Genomic DNA, 16,671 nt, shown 5'->3' with positions numbered 1-16,671 from the left:
GGCACCGAGGGAAGCTCTGCAGCAGGAGGGGGCACTGTACCCGGTTCTGGAGATCCTGAGGCACTTGGCACACCACTCCTGCCCTCAGACTGCCTCTGTCTGATGGCTCTTGAAAAAGTGGTAGAAGGCGGGGGTTGCTCAGGGGTGTGACATATTGCGTGAGTAACACTTGGGAGCACGTGGTCAGCAACTGCCGTGCTGTCTTGACTGTGAGTTTTTTCTTTCTTTCTTTCTTTTTCCCAGAGCACATGGGCCTGTAGCCTGGTGGCTAGGAAGCTTTTGCCTCTAGATTAAGGGTGTCTCTTCCTGCAGCCCTTCCAGAAAACTGGGTCACTTCCTCTCTGCAGGATTTCCACCAGGTCTGCTGCCCCTGCTACCTTCTCCCTGGTTCCAACTGGGACTTAGGGGGTCAAAGACCTTTCCTCATCCCCACAGTCTCCTGTCAAGGGAGGCCAACCTGGACAAGGGGCTGAAGTTCCAAAGAGGGCCAAAAACATTCGATCTCCCTCCTAGGACCGAGCTCTGGGAGCTGCCAGCTGAACAACACTCAGTGGGGAGCGCGTAATGGGAAGCTTGGGGCTTCTGGAGGTTTCTGAAGCTGGGCTGGGCTGGGCTGGGCTGATCTCAGCAACTTGTTGGAGAAAGGTACAAGGAGTCTTGGAGAAGTGGGGGTGGGGACTCTCTTAGGCTAAGGATCTTGGGTGCGTCATTGTTGGTGGGAAAGTAAAAAAGTCTGACTCAGTGGGAACATCCGGCAGGAAGGGAGGAGAGTACACAGTGACATTTGCAAGCAAGATGGGAGCTTTGGAGCTGCAGGGAAGGGGTGTGGGGCCAGAGGTGAAGGCCTGGACTGGATAGGCAGGAAAGAGGCTGGGCACACAGGGGAGGAGAAGGAAAGACAGCAGTGCCAGGCAGAGTGAGGCTTCTGGCTGCCTTGCTGGTCTGGGAGAAGAGAGTCTGTGGGACCTTCTGCTGCAGACACAGCGTAGGTTGTAAGGAGGTGAGGGGGAAACTGAGGCCCGGTCAGTCAGGCATGTTAAGGATGCCAGAATTTGTGACCCTCACCTCAGGGTGTGCAAATCAGGACCTCATAAGTACTGAAGTAAGTAGACAGAAGCACCTCTGATACTGAGAAGGCCAGCCCCCCAGCTCAAGCAAGGGGGATACTGCTGGCGGTGGGGGGGAGAACCCTGCAGGGAGAACGGCCTCAGCTACATGAAGACAACTGGACAGGGGCTTTGCTGAGATGGGCTATGTCCTTCCTGGGGCGGGGAGGGGTGTCAAAGAGGCGGGAAGGGTCAGCCCCAGACCACGAGACAGGGAAGCCCTTCGAGAAGATAGCAAGGTAAGAAAGGCCCTGGAAGAAGACCTATTTCAGACATACCAAGGGGTTGAAGACCCAGACAGCTGGGCTTCTAGGACTGGGTCTGCTTCCGACATGGAGAAGACAGTGCTCAACCCTCGGGGGATGAAGGAAGAATGATGGATGGTGGCATTGTCATCTGTGATGGCCTTGGGAGGTGACGCAACGAGGAAATCAGTGCTGGCAGGACAGCCAGCCGGAGAGTGAAGGCAAGTCACCTCAGACAGCCCTCAGGCCCTTTTCTGCTAATGGGAAGGACAGAGGCCCAGTCTGTCTGCAGACCTGCAGATGGGGCTGTCTTCAGACAGGGGTTCAAGAGCAGGTGAAGGCGGGCCCTGGGTGACCAGGCTTCCTGCATGGGGATGCTGGGGCTGGGTGGGGCGAGGTGCTGGGCAGGACCAGCCGGCTGCCTGTGCCCTGGTCCTCGCCCTGAGAGTGGAAGGGTGGGGGTGGCGGGCCGGCTGGGCGTTCCTGGCTGGAAGCCCAGAGCAGGCTTTTGTAATCACAACATGATCTCTTGCGCTCGGCAGCAGGGAGAGAGGCCTGACAGAGGCCCGGCTCCGGCTCCGGTGGCTCCAGCTTCCATCCCTCCTGCTCTGGCTCCCGGGGGGGCTGCTCTGAAATTCTCTCGGGGCCCGCTGTTGTAATGTACTCGGCTGTGAGTGGCACCTTGCCTTTGGCAGGGGGCTCCTTGAGGCTGGGAGGGGACCGAAGCACTAGGCAGTAACTTTGCGAAGCAGCTGACGATAGGCCTGTGAAGAAGGGCTGATGAGGCAGGTGGAGGGGTGGTGGGCAGAACACTGGCCCAAACAGAGACCCTGCAGCTAGACAGGGAGGGACCCCCGATCTTGATGCCAAGGTATAGCTTACTTGTCCAGGGTGGCTGCCCCACTGGGGCTGTTGTGCTGGGGCCTGTGGGAGCAACTCTTTCCTTCCTATAGGCTGGACAGGCCTGGGGAGTTGGGGCTGAAGCCTGGGAACCCAGGACTGAGCTGAGACCTTTGTTTTCCCCCCCTGTGGTTCTGGATTTGCGAGGCAAACAGTCCCCCCTCGACCTCCCAAATCTCCTGGCAGCTTCCCAGTCACGGCGGGTTCCTTTGCCAGAGCCATTTTTAACTCCCATTCCAGGCTGTGTTTGCTGTGAGCTCCCTGGAGAGCCAGGGGGAGGGGCAGCCTGCTGCTGGGAGCGTCAGCCCTGGGTCCAAGGCCCTGACCTAAGCGGCTTGGAGAGGCAGACAGGTCTTGCTGGGATGAGGGCCTGGGGGCTTCTATAGGCCACCTCTCCATGGAACCCCCTTCCCTCCTGTGCGCCTTGGCTCGGGGCTGGACCTTGTTCCTCGGGTGGTCAGAATGAGGCTAGGTGGGTGGATGTGAGGGGCAGGCCCAGAACTCAGTAACTTGGGTTCCCTGGTTTGTGTAGGGAAGAGCTGAGACCCCAATGCACAGGCAGGAGAAGGATGCAGAGCTGGACCTCAGGATAGTCGCCCTGCGCAAGAAGAACCAGGCCTTGCTGCGCAGGTACCAGGTGAGTGGGCTCTAGGGGCTGGGAGGATCCCCCACCATAGCTGGTAACCTCTGACTGCCCACAGATGCCTGTCTACAATGAGTTCTCCATGTCTAGACCATGCCTCTGGGCCCCAGCCCAGGATCAAGGTGTGTATGGTGTCTCTCAGAGGCCCAGTCAAGATCTAGGGCACTGATGGTGTGGTACCTCTGCCCCCTGGTGTCCTACTGATGTCTCTCCGTGTAGGTATGTCACTGTCTGTGTCTCTATGCACCTGGCAGGCTGTGGCCTTGCTGACCCCAGGCCCTCCCACAGGAGATCCAGGAGGACCGTCGGCAGGCAGAACAGGGAGGCATGGCTGTGACCTCACCGAGGATCCTACAACCTGATGTCCTCACTGTCACCATCAGCCAGGTTCCAGGTGTAAGCCTCTCCCTGGAGATAGTGGGGGGTGTCGGGGTGGAGGCTCAGCCCACGCCTGGGATGGACAACTGCCCCTCGTCTTCTCTCACTTGCCATTCTGGGTATCCTCAGTAACACCTCCACAGCCAAGCCACTGCGATTCTCCCCAAAGGGCCACAGGTGACAGGCCACCAAACCAAAGCCTCCATGAACTTTTCCCAGCCCCACACCTACCCTAAAGCACAGGCTGCCCCAACCCCTGGTCTTGGAGGCTGAAAGCCTTCCGGAAGTAGGAGACAGAGAAATAGGGCTGAAGGCAACTCACAGTGTCTGAGAGACAAGGCCCTATTGTCTGAATGCTCTGGATTTCCCAGCTCATAGATGACAGGCCACTGTGGCATTTCAGGCCCTGGGTCCCCGATAACCTAATGCCATTGGCATGTGGACTTCTCAGGAGCCAGCTTCTCTGTAGACATTCCAGGAAGGGGTAAGGCTGGACCAGGCCTAGGGCATCCCTCCTCTCAGAGGACCCAGGCCCTGCCCAGCACTGCTCACTCTGCAGGAGAAGCGGGTAGTGAGCAGGAACTGGGCTAAGTGTCCCCCTGCCCCTGGAGTGCCGGACAACGACGCCGTCGCAGGGAGCGTGGGCACTTTCTGCACGGGCGAGTGGGTGGAACTGGCCGTGACCATGGAAAACAAAGCCAAGGTAAGCAGTGTGGGGCATTTAGACCCCCCGAGTGGGCAGCCTCTTCTCCCCTGACTCGACCATCATGCCCATCTTCACCTTCCCCAGGCCAAACGGGTCGTAAGTGAAAAGCCCAGCAGAACATGGACGGAGGGGTCACCCGGAGGAGGCCGAGGCCGGGGCGCTCCCATGCAGATGACCAGCAGCTCCGATTCTGCACGGAAGGTACATTTTCAAGAAGGACTGCTTGCCGGGCGGGGTGGCGCACACCTTTAATCCCAGCACTTGGGAGGCAGAGGCAGGAGAAGCGCCGTGAGTTAGAGGCCACCCTGAGGCTCCACAGTGAATTCCAGGTCAGCCTGGGCTACAGTGAGACCCCACCTTGGAAAAAAAAAAAGGACTGCAGCCGGGCGGGGTGGCGCACGCCTTTAATCCCAGCACTCGGGAGGCAGAGGTAGGAGGATCGCTGTGAGTTCAAGGCCACCCTGAGACGACAGAGTTAATTCTAGGTCAGCCTGGACCAGAGTGAGACCCTACCTCGAAAAACCAAAAAAAAAAAAAGGACTGCTTAAGTCAGCAGTCCCATTTGGAGGAGACAGAGGAGCGGAGTCAGATAATGTCACTCATCCGTGGGGACTGGCAGAGGGGGCACCTGCGAATATTCCTGCCCTTCCTCCCCTTCTATGGCCTCTCTCCACTCTGAGTGGACCTTGCTTTCAGAGACGGTTTAAGTCAGAGCCAGACTCAAGTCTGACTAGGCCCATTAGTGGCGGAGGGTGGGGAGGGTGTAGGGGACTGGCCATGTGCCAGCTGTGACCTCTAGGTGGCAGCAACCCCTCATCCTTGCTTTTGCTCCCAGCCTGCGGGTGCTCCTCCCATCGTGGGCCGGTCTGCACACCCCAGGCACAGTTCTGTAAAGGAAAGGACATATACCTCGTTTTAGAGACGAGGAAATGATACACGAGGAAAATTAAGTTATTTGTCCCAAACGCACAGCTGACACTTGGAAACTGCCCACCGCGTAATGGGGTTGGGACAGACCTAACTTTTAGACAGAGCTGTAGAAACCTGGAGGGACAAAGGGGCCAGCAGACGCTGCAGCTGCCCGTGCCAGTCTCCTTCCTGCTTCTGCCCCACGTTACTGAACGTGTTCCCCTTGCAGGGTGCTCGGGAGCCCCGGAGTCCAGGTGTGGTCTCAGGCCCAGTGCCCCAAAGGCCCCCAGACACGGGCGGGGACTTGGTGTGGAGGAAGCCGGAGAAGGAGCAGATTAACCTGGCCAGCCTCGCCGGGCACAGGGAGGCACAGGGTGACTGGCGACGCTCCTGGGACCTGGACAAGGCCAAGCCCACGTGGGTGGCAGGGCTGGTCAGCTTGGTGGGTTGACGTGCTTATGGGGCTGCCTTTGGGTTAGTTGTGGGTGCTGCTTGAAGGGAGAGGACCCACCTGGCCCTCTGGTGAGACGCAGGGCTCAAGGATACGTGTGTGAGTGCATCTGGTCCCCGCCTTTCTCGGGGTCCACCAACCCCATCAATTTGAAACTGGGGGTGGGGGAAGTATCAGGGTAGAGTCTACGCAGCCATCGCCCACTTGCCACCAGCAACTGGGTGCCCTTCTCTGGCTACACAGGCTACAGGACTGCAGCAAACCTAGGAATGAGGGACCATCCAGGCACAGTGGAAGGGGTAAGCCGGTAGCACTTTATGTCCCCGACAATGTTTTTTAATTTTTACTTATTTGAGGGGGGTAGGGGAGAATGAATGGGCGCACCAGGGCCTCCAGCCGCTGGAAACGAACTCCATGCGCCACCTTGGGCATCTGCCTTACGTGGGTCCTGGGGACTTGAACCTTTGTTCTTTGGCTTTGCAGGCAAGTGTCTTAACCACTAAGCCATCTCTCCAGCCCCTTCTATCTCTTTCTCTTTTGGCTTATTTCTTTCACTTTTTTTGTTTGTTTTTATTTTTCTTATTTATTTATTTATTTATTTTTAATTTTTATTAGCATTTTCCATGATTATAAAAAAATATCCCATGGTAATTCCCTCCCTCCCCCTCCCACTTTCCCCTTTGAAATTCCATTCTCCATCATATTACCTCCCCATCTCAATCATTGTCTCTCTCTCTTTTTTTTTTTTTTAATTTATTTATTTGAGAGCAACAGACACAGAGAGAAAGACAGATAGAGGGAGAGAGAGAGAATGGGTGCGCCAGGGCTTCCAGCCTCTGCAAACGAACTCCAGACACGTGCGCCCCCTTGTGCATCTGGCTAACATGGGACCTGGGGAACCGAGCCTCGAACCGGGGTCCTTAGGCTTCACAGGCAAGCACTTAACCGCTAAGCCATCTCTCCAGCCCTCTCTCTCTTTTAATTTGCAAGCAGAGACAGAAAAAAGAGAAACAGCAGTAAACAGACTCTAAATGCATACACTACCTTGTGCATCTGGCTTTACATGGGTACTAGACAATCGAACCCAGGCTATCAGGCTTTGCAAGCAAGCACATTAACCACTGAGCAATCTGTCCAGTTCCCTTTAAAAAATTTATTTATTAATTTACTTATGAGAGAGAAAGAAAGAAAGAAGCAAGGAGAGAGAAAGAATGGGTGCTCCAGGGCCTTCAGCCACTGCAAACAAACTCCAGTTGCATGTGCCACCTTGTGCAACTGATTTACATGGGTCCTGGAGAATTGAACCTAGGTTCTTTAGCTTTGTAAGCAAGTGCCTTAACTACTAAGCCATCTCTCCAGCCCTAGCCCCCCATTTTTAATATTTTATTTCTTTTGTGGTGGTTGTTGTTTTGAGGTAAGGTTTCACTCTAGCCCAGGCTGACCTGGAATTTGCTATGCAGTCTTAGGGTGGCCTCAAACTCATGGTGATCCTCCTACCTCTGCCTCCTGGTGCCCAGGGACGCCATGGTAATTACAGCAGCCACCTTCCCCTGGGAGGTGAGGTGCGCCTTTTCTAGCCTCCTGGGTGCTGAAATTAAAGTCGTGTGCCACCACACTGGGTTAATATTTTACTTCTATCATTTATTTATTTATTTGACAGGGAGAGAGAAAGAGAGAGAATGGGTGTGTCAGGGCCTCTAGCCACTGCAGACAAACTCCAGACACATGCACTACCTTGTAATCTGTCATTACTGGGTACTGGGGAATTGAACTCAGGTCCTTAGGCTTTATAGACAAGAACATTAACTGCTGAGCCATGTCTCCAGCCCAAGTTTAGTTTGAGATAGTATCTCAGCTCACTGGGCACTCAGAGCTCTCCTGCTTCATCTGGGGTCATAGGCAAGAGCCACCACATCAGCAGCACATTGGCTTGTTTTTCTTCCCCCCACTTCCTCAGTCATCTCCTTTCTTTTCTCTTGTCTCTCAATTTCTCCTTTTCAGAGCTGGAAGGAAATACGAGGGAATATCTTCCTTCCCCTCCTTCATGTCTCCCACTATCACATCTCCCCTGTCATCCACTGAGCCACATCTCTGGCTGGTTTCAGTAGGAGCTGCCCTGGGGTCTTTGGAGACACTGACTTCTGTGGATTAAAAGTCTTGGTGACCCTCTCTGGGCTGCTGCAGGAAGTCCTGTGGATTTCTGGTGTCTGTCTCTAGACATATAATCTGGGGCTCAACAATCTGAGCATGTATCTAAGAGCTGGGGAGCGCAAAACAAGCCCAAGACCCTAGGCTGAGGCTCTTTGGGGGTGATAGGAAAACCTACAATGGGGTCAGCACTGGGAGCTGCCTGGTGCCAGAAGAGCCAGGGTTTTGCTTCAGATACCTTTGCCACACCACGTCCTCTCCCCATGTCCTTTGCCCCCCCCCCCAGGTCCAAGGAACCACCAGAAGCTACAATCACCACCACTGTGCCCCAGTGGGAAAGGTAAATTGGGGAAGGAAGATGAGCAGAAGTCTTTCAATGGCTAAGGCCCTCTGCAATCCTTGCCTCGATCTGTGCCCATGTCTTGCAGGTCGAGGTGAACAACCTGGCAGACCCTCGGTGGCACCTGCCACAGGGAGCAAAGCCCAGGGGAAGGAGAGGCTAACTGGCAGAGCCCGAAGGTAACAGGTGGCAGAGAATAAAATCCAGGCAGGCGTGTAGGTGTCCTAATTTCCTGGACTAGTCCAGCTCCCCCTTCTCCATCCCTGGGGCCCCTGGCTCCTGGCTGCCTGCTGCAGGTTAATGAGATACTGCGAAAGGCCGGCAGCCAAGGCAGTGTCAGGGACACTGGTGCCCAGGGACGCCATGGTAATTACAGCAGCCACCTTCCCCTGGGAGGTGAGGTGCGCCTTTTCTAGCCAGCCCATGCAGGGACATGCCTAGAGTCCCCACAGATCTCAAGGTGTGGCAGGCTTGGCCATAAACAGCAGCTGAGGACCCAGAAAGGGGCTGAAGTGGATGCCGTTCAGACGAAATGGCTGCGTTTGGAGAGCAAAGTCGGGCGGGGAAGGGAGCATCCTGGCATCTCACTGTAGCACTGGCCTCACTCTGACACCAATGGGCTTTAGCTTCTGGAGGACATGGGCCAGCAGCTATGGTGGCGGGGTGGGTGGTGGCCGGGGGGTGGGAAGGATACATGAAGTAGGGTGGAGTTCGGTATAGGGCCTGCCATCTCTGTTGTGGCTGTGTTTGTGCAGGTGCGACATGAAGGACAAGGAGGAGATTCAGACTCAGGAGGTGGGTACTTGAGCACAGGTTTGGGACAGGCTTGGGGACACGTACACTCACCGCTCAGCTGGCTATGTTCCTGTTTCAGGGAAGCCAGAGCACCCCAAAACCAGAGGACTCACAGACACAGAAGCAGAACGAGACAGAGCCAGGCAGACTAGAGATGACCCCGGCAACCAGCCCAGCCCTGGCCTCCGCAGAAGAGCCAAGAGTGGACGCGGGAGCCTCCGCAGTCCGCTCAGTCCTCGACTCTCCGCACAATCCGGACTTAACTCCCCTTGACCTCTCCCTAGGAGGAGCCAGCAGCTCTAGGCTTGTAGAGAGCACATGTGTGTTAGGTCTGAGGCCAGAGGCCCAGCAAAGTCCAGCATCCTGGCCAGATGGTTCCCAGCAACAACCCCTGGGGTGGGATGACCACCAGCCTGGGCTGCAAGTCCAGACTTGTACTGAACCACAGAGAGAAACAGAGGCCTTTAAGCCCAAAGAGGATAGGGCTAGTAAGGCTGGGACCCCGCAGAGCCTGGCACCAAGAAGTAGAACCCCTAGAGGAACTGGCCAAAGGACGAGAGGCACAGGAGTGAGGAGCAGGACAGAGGGTCCTGGCCCTGCAAGAAGATGCTGAGCCCAGCTCATGGGGACAAGAGCTCACGTGAGAGTTTTCCATGTGGCGGGTGGCTAGCTGACGGGGACTGTGCCAGGCTGGCTGGGCCACGTGGCAGAAAACCATGCAAGAGCGAGGACTGCCCCCTTCTCTGCCTTACATGCACAGGTCCCCGTGTGCGCATGTGCCTTCATGTGCAGACCTCCGGTGCACGGTCAGGCCGTGAGCCTCTTCCACCAACTGAGGGGGCATGGCTTGGTGGCTTATCTGGCTACCTTAGCTCTCTGTCATCCCTTGAGACCAGGCCTTCCTCTTCAGCTAAAGGCTTCTGGCTCAGCTCAAGGAAGTCTCAAAGCTGGTGTGGCCATCCTAGGATAACCATCCTTCAGCTAACCCTGCCTCCTTTTATCCAGGAGACTCTCAATCTTGGTCTCTTAGGATGGCCAAACCAGGGGATTTTCTTTTTTCTTTTTTTGCAATAGCTTGACGGTCAGAAAAAGGAAGTTCTTTAAGCTGACAGATACTGGGTTGGAATAGAAAGGTAGAGCCCAGGTCTTCTTGGGAAAGGAGACCATGGGGAAGGTGTTCTCTCTAAACTGGGCTAGGTCCTCCTATCCCCTACTGGAGAGTCTAGCAGGTGCTGGGCCTGCCTCCCCTACACCTAGGTCAGACATTAGGGGCACCCTGAATGGATCTTGCAGTCCAGGGTCACTTCCTACCCTCTTTGACTTTCCTCTTCCCCCACCTCTCCTCACCAAGGCCATGCAAAAGCAAGCACTCAGGCAGAGAGACGGAGGAACCGCGAGACTCAGCTAAATACAACATCAGGACTTGTCTTTCCGACTCAGTCTCCATTCCGGCCCCTCCCATGAGGCCCACGGCTGGTGAATTATCCAGACTCTGCACAAGCTGTGGCTTCCTTTCCATTCAACAAACATTTCCTGAGCACCCTCTCCCAGTAATCCAGGCGGTGGGCGAGGGTGACTCTGCCAGAAAGAGGGAGGGAAGACATCAGCCATCCGGCAGCTTGTGGCTGAACATCGGGAGCTGTTCTCAGCTGAAGGTGCTTTACAGCCCAGGGGCAGGATGAGGGTAGGAGTCTAAGGGGTCTACCACACCTCTGCTCCTCTCTCTCTCTCTCTCTCTCTCTCTCTCTCTCTCTCTCTTTGAGGTAGGGTTTCACTCAAGCTCAGGCTGACCTGGAATTCACTATTCAGTCTCAGGGTGGCCTCGAACTCATGGTGATCCTCCTTCCTCTGCCTCCCGAGTGCTGGGATTAAAGGCGTGTGCCACCTCGCCCGGCTTGCTCCTCTCTTCTGATAGGACCTGTGTGCTCAGGTCCTCATCATCCTATAGCCCCTCTGCTCCCCTCTTCTCTACAAGGATGGTGGGCATCACATGTCTAAGGCTCTAGAGAGAGTTTTGACCCCCCCCCCAAGGTGTACCCATTCTTCCATGAGAGGCCTGAATCTTGGGCTTCCTCGCTGGCTCATGGGTCTACCTTATCTCCTCTATTCAGACTGCTTAGATGAGTGCAGCAGATTGAATCGTCTGGGGAAGGCTTGAGGGTCTGCTTTTCTAATAGGTCACCCAGCAGGGGCCTGTGCTGTGACATCCTGGATGACACCTGTGAGGAGTCAGGGTCTGGACTAAAGTGTGTGGAAGGCTCAGGGCAAAAGCAGAGTCTAGACTGTAAGGGCAAGTTGCTAGCTGTGCAGGGGTTGGGGAAGTGCTACCTCTGCCAGGTGGAGGGCGCTTCCTGGGAAGATGCTTTAGAGGGCCATGGATGGTAGAGCCAACTCCCTATAGTGTGCCAGGGGCAGCTGACCAGGGACAGGATAGGCTGAAGGGGATGGAAGGGTCTGGTGTGATGGATCTGAGGGAGAAGCTTGGAACTATTCCTGTGCATGTGGGGTAAGCCTGAGCCACGGGGTGAACACTGGGAAGCCCAAGTTTGCTTTTGCCTTCTGGTCTTGAATATGTGACTTTGGAGTGTGACAAAGGCCCTGGAGTTCATGACCCCTAAAGGATGGGACTGGAATGGAGCAGGTTCAGGCAGAGAGTCCTTAAATTCAGATCTCTCCAAAAATGGCTGTGATGTATAATAAATTCTTGGCTGGGCATGATGGTAGTTCATTCTCAGGATGAATGAAGTCCAAGGTTGGATCCCCAGGCCCTCAAGAGAAAAAGGAGAGGAGAGGAAGAGAGAGAGAGACAGAGAGAAATTGAATCTGCTGCCAACTGTGCAGATGTGCCAAAGCCTGTTTGACCCTCGGCTGGGGACATAGAAAGTGGGCACAGCTCTGGATCAGCCCTTACAAAGGTGCCTAGGCAGGAGAGAAGGGCTAGGAGGACATGCAGCTCATCTCCATGGGTAGCAAAGGCCATCGGGGGAAGAATGTCCCAGGGGTTGGAGAGAACGGAGACCGGTGTAGGACACCTTCATTGCAAAACTCAAGAAACGGTGTCACAAATAACACCAAGGTTTTCCTGAGAAAGGAGAGCTCTTCTCTGAGATACAGTGAAGCTTCCTAGCCATCCAGCCAGGTTGTGGCCATCCAGTTCTAGGATGAAGCCAGCTCGGGAGCAGCAGAGAATCTAGTCAAGAATTCTCAGCACAAACCTCAGGGCCATGAAAGCTGGCTATATCTCAAGTATTTTATTTACTTATTTGAGAGAAAGAGAGAGAATGGTCACGCCAGGGCCTCTAGCCAACGAACTCCAGATGCATGCGCCGCCTTGTGCATCTGGCTTACATGGATGTTGGGGAATCAAACCTGCGTCCTTAGGCTTCACAGTCATCTAACCGCCAAGCCCCTGTCTGAGAGGTTTGGGTTTTTTTTTTTTTTTTTTTTTTCAAAAGTGAAGGTCTTTGTTAAATATGGTTCCGAGAAACAAGACACAGGGTTGGAGGAACTGATCAAGGAGGGCATCCAGAAGGAAGGAAGGAGGAAAAGACAAGGCATCTTACCAAAGGTCTTGAAGTAAGGATTGCAGAGGCGGCACAGCCCTCTGAGGCCCATCTTGCCATGGCAGAGATGGTAACCATACCATAAGGAAGGCATTCAGTTCAGTCACAGGCAGATGGTAGAGTAGAACCTTGAAATCTTAACAAACTGAACCCTAGGCCTTCTGTCTGTCAGCTGGGTGACTCTGGACAATTCTAACCTCTAAAAGCTGTAGTCTCTTTATCTGCTAAATAAGGCCAGCATTACCTACCTTGAAGGGATTATTAAAAAAACTGGAGTGTAACTATAACCATGCAGAGTAGACACTAGGATCAGTAGCCTGGTACACAAAAGGCCCTCAGAATATGTCAAATAAACGAAGTGGCTGCTTGGTGTGTATGTCTGTATCTGCTTTGTTTCCTATCGTGTCCTTGACTTTTTTATTTTTTAAACTGGGAGTCAGTGCTGTCCTCGGGAAAAAGAGGGGGATTGTACATGCATTCAGCTCTCCAGGATGGTTGGCTTCTTTTACTGCCTGTATTGTTGGGGTGTCCAGTGGTGTGACCCTGCTTTTGCAGGGAGTGTTGTCTTAGAACCCCTAGCTCCATCATTGCCCTTTTAACTTGACACTGACTTCCAAGCTCACAGGGTTCTTTTTTTCTCCCTTTCCGAGAGTAATTTCATCAATTCACAGTGCAGTTTTTGTTTCTTTAATATTTTCCCCAAAGGCCAACTCCATGTGGAGTTTGCCCATATCTCCCAGACTTAAGTTTTGCCACTCAAAGAAGCAACATGAGTGCATTTGGGGATTCCTGGAAGTATGGAGTCCTCAGCTATTTAACAACGTACAAGTTTGCAAGATCAGACCACTAGTCAGCTCCAGCTCTGCCCCTGCCCCCCAGGAACAGGAATAACAGGAAAAAAAAAAAAGTCACTGGTCTCTAAAAACAGAAGGAAATGACAAAAGTTTCCATATAGACATGTCTTCTTTGGGGGGAAATCAAGAAAACAGGGAAAATTAAAGGCATCATTCCACTTTGTCTCTTTTTGTCAGTGCCCACAGACCACACCAGCATCTCCTGAGCCAGAGTTATCTGAGCAAACGAGGAAAGGCAGACAGAGTAGCCACTGCCTCACCAAAGAGAAGGCACTCAGGGCGTGGAGAGGCACAGAAAGGAGCCAGCAAAAAGCACAGAGCGAGGCTGCTTTGTCTCAACTCTGCTGGGCCTGCGTCACAGCTCTCTTTGAGCATCCACTTGACGCCAAGGAGGTGAAACAACACAGACCTGGCACCAGAAAGAATAAATGTGGCACCCACTGCTCCTTTTAAGGACTGGCTAGAGAAGCAGTGGGGGCCCTAGGGATAGGAGGTGAGGCAAACACATCAGTACCTTTGAGGCAGAGGGAAGCGGTCTTTCAGGCCTGCCTCCTTTTTAAAAAAAATTATTTATTTGTAAGCAGAAAGAAATAAAAAAGACAGAATAGATGCACCAGGGCCCCTAGCTATTGCAAACAAACTCCAGATGCATGTGCCACTTTGTGCATCTGGCTTTACATGGGTACTGGGGAATCGAACCCCTGGGGTCATTAGGCTTTGCAGACAAGTCCCTTAACCATTGAGCCATCTCTCAGCCCCTGCCTCCTTCTTAACAAGCTCTCCAGGGCATGTTCTTCTGAAATTGTCAAAAATAATGGGGCTGGAGAGATGGCTTAGCAGTTAAGCACTTGCCTGTGAAGCCTAAGGACCACGGTTCGAGGCTCGGTTCCCCAGGTCCCACGTTAGCCAGATGCACAAGGGGGCGCACGTGTCTGGAGTTCATTTGCAGAGGCTGGAAGCCCTGGTGCGCCCATTCTCTCTCTCTCCCTCTATCTGTCTTTCTCTCTGTGTCTGTTGCTCTCAAATAAATAAATTAATTAATTAAAAAAATAATGGACAATGTAGGCTTTTCATCTTTTCTTATAAACTCTAGGGACACAATGTGTCCTCTTCCTCTATCAGGACAGCTGGGCTTTAACGAAGCACAAGAGCCACAAGTTACTGTAGTGGGCTGGAGAGATTGCTTAGCAGTTAAGGCATTTACCCGCAAAGCCTAAGGATCTTGGTTTGACTCTCCAGCCCCATGTAAGCCAGATGCACAAGGGGGCGCACACATCTGGAGTTTCGTTTGCAGTGGCTGGAGTCCCTGGCTCACCCATTTTATCTCTCTCTCAAATAAATAAAATCCATATTTTTAAAAAGTTCCTGTAATAACCAGCTGTCAAAACAGAAATATCCTAACCTTCAGAATTAGAGAGAAAGCCTGGGCCAGTGGTTCTGCTACTTTAGTGTACATTAGAATCACCCTGAAGACTGGTTAACACAGAAGTCCAGGTCCACTTGCTGAGATGCTCATTCAGCGGCCAGGGCTGAGGCATTACTAGCTCAACCAAATTCCCAGGTGGGTCTGGGAACTACTGTTGTGTTTACTAGCTACCCCTTCATATTTCTTTCCATGCATCCTTTTTCCCTAAAGGGACAGACATTCCCTTGAATATATATTGCTTCATGTGTATACACTGGACATGGATTCCCAAGCCCATTCTCATCTATCACCTCCATTTGTGCTCACGATGTCCATTTGATTGGCAAAAAAAGGAGATCAAGGCCTTTACCAATGCTACTGTTGACTTTCTCAGTTTCCTAACTTCTAGTTCAGGAGTCCCTTCTGAGAACATACTGCCTCACCACCTACTGATGCCGTGAGCTGCTGACAACTGCTGATTTGACACTCCAGGGCGACCAGCAGAGCGCTTAAGTAATGACTATGATCACTGAGGAGACTGACAAAATCATGTTTAAAAATAAATCTTTGCGGATTAACACAATTACTTTTTTAGGACTGGTTCGTTTCACTTGGCATAATGTAGGTACTCAATAAATAGTCCTTTAATCAAAGGTAGTAACTTATGGAAAATATTTGTAGGGATTATTAGTTAGAATCTTATTGCTACTTAACTGACAAGCTGGTGCAAGACAGATGTCTGAAATTAAGAAAACAGGGCAGGGCTGGAGAGATGGCTTAGTGGTTAAGGCGCTTGCCTGCAAAGCCAAAGGACCTCAGTTCGATTCCCAGTAGCCACATAAGCCAGGTGCACGAGGTTGCCCATGTATCTGGAGTTTGTTTGCAGTGGCTGGAAGTCCTGGCATGCTCATTCTCTCTCTCTCTTCCCACTTCTTTCCCTCTCTCAAATAAATAAAATAATTTTCTTTTTTAAAAAAGAAAGAAAACAGGGCAGTTGAGCAAGGGAAGGCTCTTGTAAGCATGACTACACAGGATAAGAACTGTGTGGTAAATTTCTGGTCCTTTCCTGGTAGCTTAGCCAATGTGTCCAGAACTGAATAGAGCACAGAAAAGGCGGCCTGGCCAGAGTGCGCCTAACTGACCAGGTGCCTCACATGTACAGGAGACCGCCGAGAGTCAGGGCTGCTTTGAAATGAGGATGGAGAGTCTGGGTGTGTGGCAAAAGAGGTTTTGTTTGTTTGTTTAATAGCTACTGGAAGGTACAGAATGTGTAACATAGGTTTTCTGGCAGCAGAAAACCACAGGCTATGTCTATAAGTGAAAAAGAAGTGACCAAAAACAAACAAACAACAACAACAAAACCCCTAATCAACAGAGCAGCTATTTTTACAGCTTAACCTTCTGAGGCAAAGGAGACAATGAATGGGTCACATAGCCTATGCTGGCTGCTACGTGTTAAGTGTCACATGGAACATAGCCAACTTCTGGCAGCTGGAAAGAACAGGAAGCCTGTGCCTAACTTACTTAAGATGGAAATAAAGAAAATGACATACAACCCCAGTTCTGTGGGTAGCAGAGGCAGGAAAATCCCAGGGCTGGCTGGTCAGCAAGTCTGCTTAAAACACACACAGCCAGGCATGGTGGTGCACACCTTTAATCCCAGCACTTGGGAGGCAGAGGTAGGAGGACTGCTTTGAGTTCAAGGCCACCCTGAGACAACATAGTGAATTCTAGGTCAGCCTGGGCTAGAGAGACCCTACCTCAAAAAACAGTGTGTGCGTACACGCGCACGCGCGTGCGCGCGCACACACACACACACACACACACACACACACACACACACACACAAACATGGCAGCAGTGGCATCTCCATGTTCAGAGAGGCTCATCTCAAGAAAACAACATGGGCTGGGTGTGGTGGTGCACGCCTTTAATCCCAGCATTCAGGAGGCAGAGGTAGGAGGATTGCTGTGAGTTCGAGGCCATCCTGAGACTACATAGTGAATTCTAGGTTAGCCTGAGCAACAGTGAGACCCTATCTCAAAAAACCAAAAAAAAAAAAAAAAAAAAAAAAAGAAGAAGAAAGCGACATGAAAGAGCGACGGGGGAGGATATCTGAGGCTCTCCTCTGGTCTGGTCTTCACAGCATGCGCATAAACTGTGCATCTGAACATACACATACCCCACATGCACGGAGGAAAAAAAAATTAAATTAAGGCAGACAGGTC

The 16,671-nt window shown here is 52.5% G+C and overlaps 1 protein-coding gene across 1 annotated transcript; it reads left to right on the top strand.

Moving 5' to 3' along the window:
- Positions 1–1,895: 1,895 nt before the first annotated feature.
- Positions 1,896–10,333, top strand: Ccdc9b (coiled-coil domain containing 9B). The gene is made up of 11 exons (XM_004660695.2): positions 1,896–2,021; positions 2,784–2,888; positions 3,183–3,290; positions 3,832–3,975; positions 4,063–4,179; positions 5,117–5,304; positions 5,582–5,637; positions 7,773–7,826; positions 7,915–8,005; positions 8,582–8,621; positions 8,701–10,333. The coding sequence occupies exons 1-11, from the start codon at positions 2,010–2,012 to the stop codon at positions 9,232–9,234; spliced, it is 1,449 nt and encodes a 482-aa protein (XP_004660752.2). The 5' UTR covers positions 1,896–2,009; the 3' UTR covers positions 9,235–10,333.
- Positions 10,334–16,671: the final 6,338 nt, after the last annotated feature.

Source organism: Jaculus jaculus, chromosome 8 (genome assembly GCF_020740685.1).
Source record: "Jaculus jaculus isolate mJacJac1 chromosome 8, mJacJac1.mat.Y.cur, whole genome shotgun sequence".
Lineage (NCBI taxonomy): Eukaryota > Metazoa > Chordata > Mammalia > Rodentia > Dipodidae > Jaculus > Jaculus jaculus.
This window is presented reverse-complemented; position numbering and strand designations above follow the sequence as displayed.

Coding starts and splice junctions, on each gene's coding strand:
- Ccdc9b (XM_004660695.2), top strand. Junction 2,889..3,182: donor CCTTGCTGCGCAGGTACCAG/GTGAGTGGGCTC, acceptor GCCCTCCCACAG/GAGATCCAGGAGGACCGTCG. Junction 5,305..5,581: donor CTGGACAAGGCCAAGCCCAC/GTGGGTGGCAGG, acceptor CTGGCTACACAG/GCTACAGGACTGCAGCAAAC.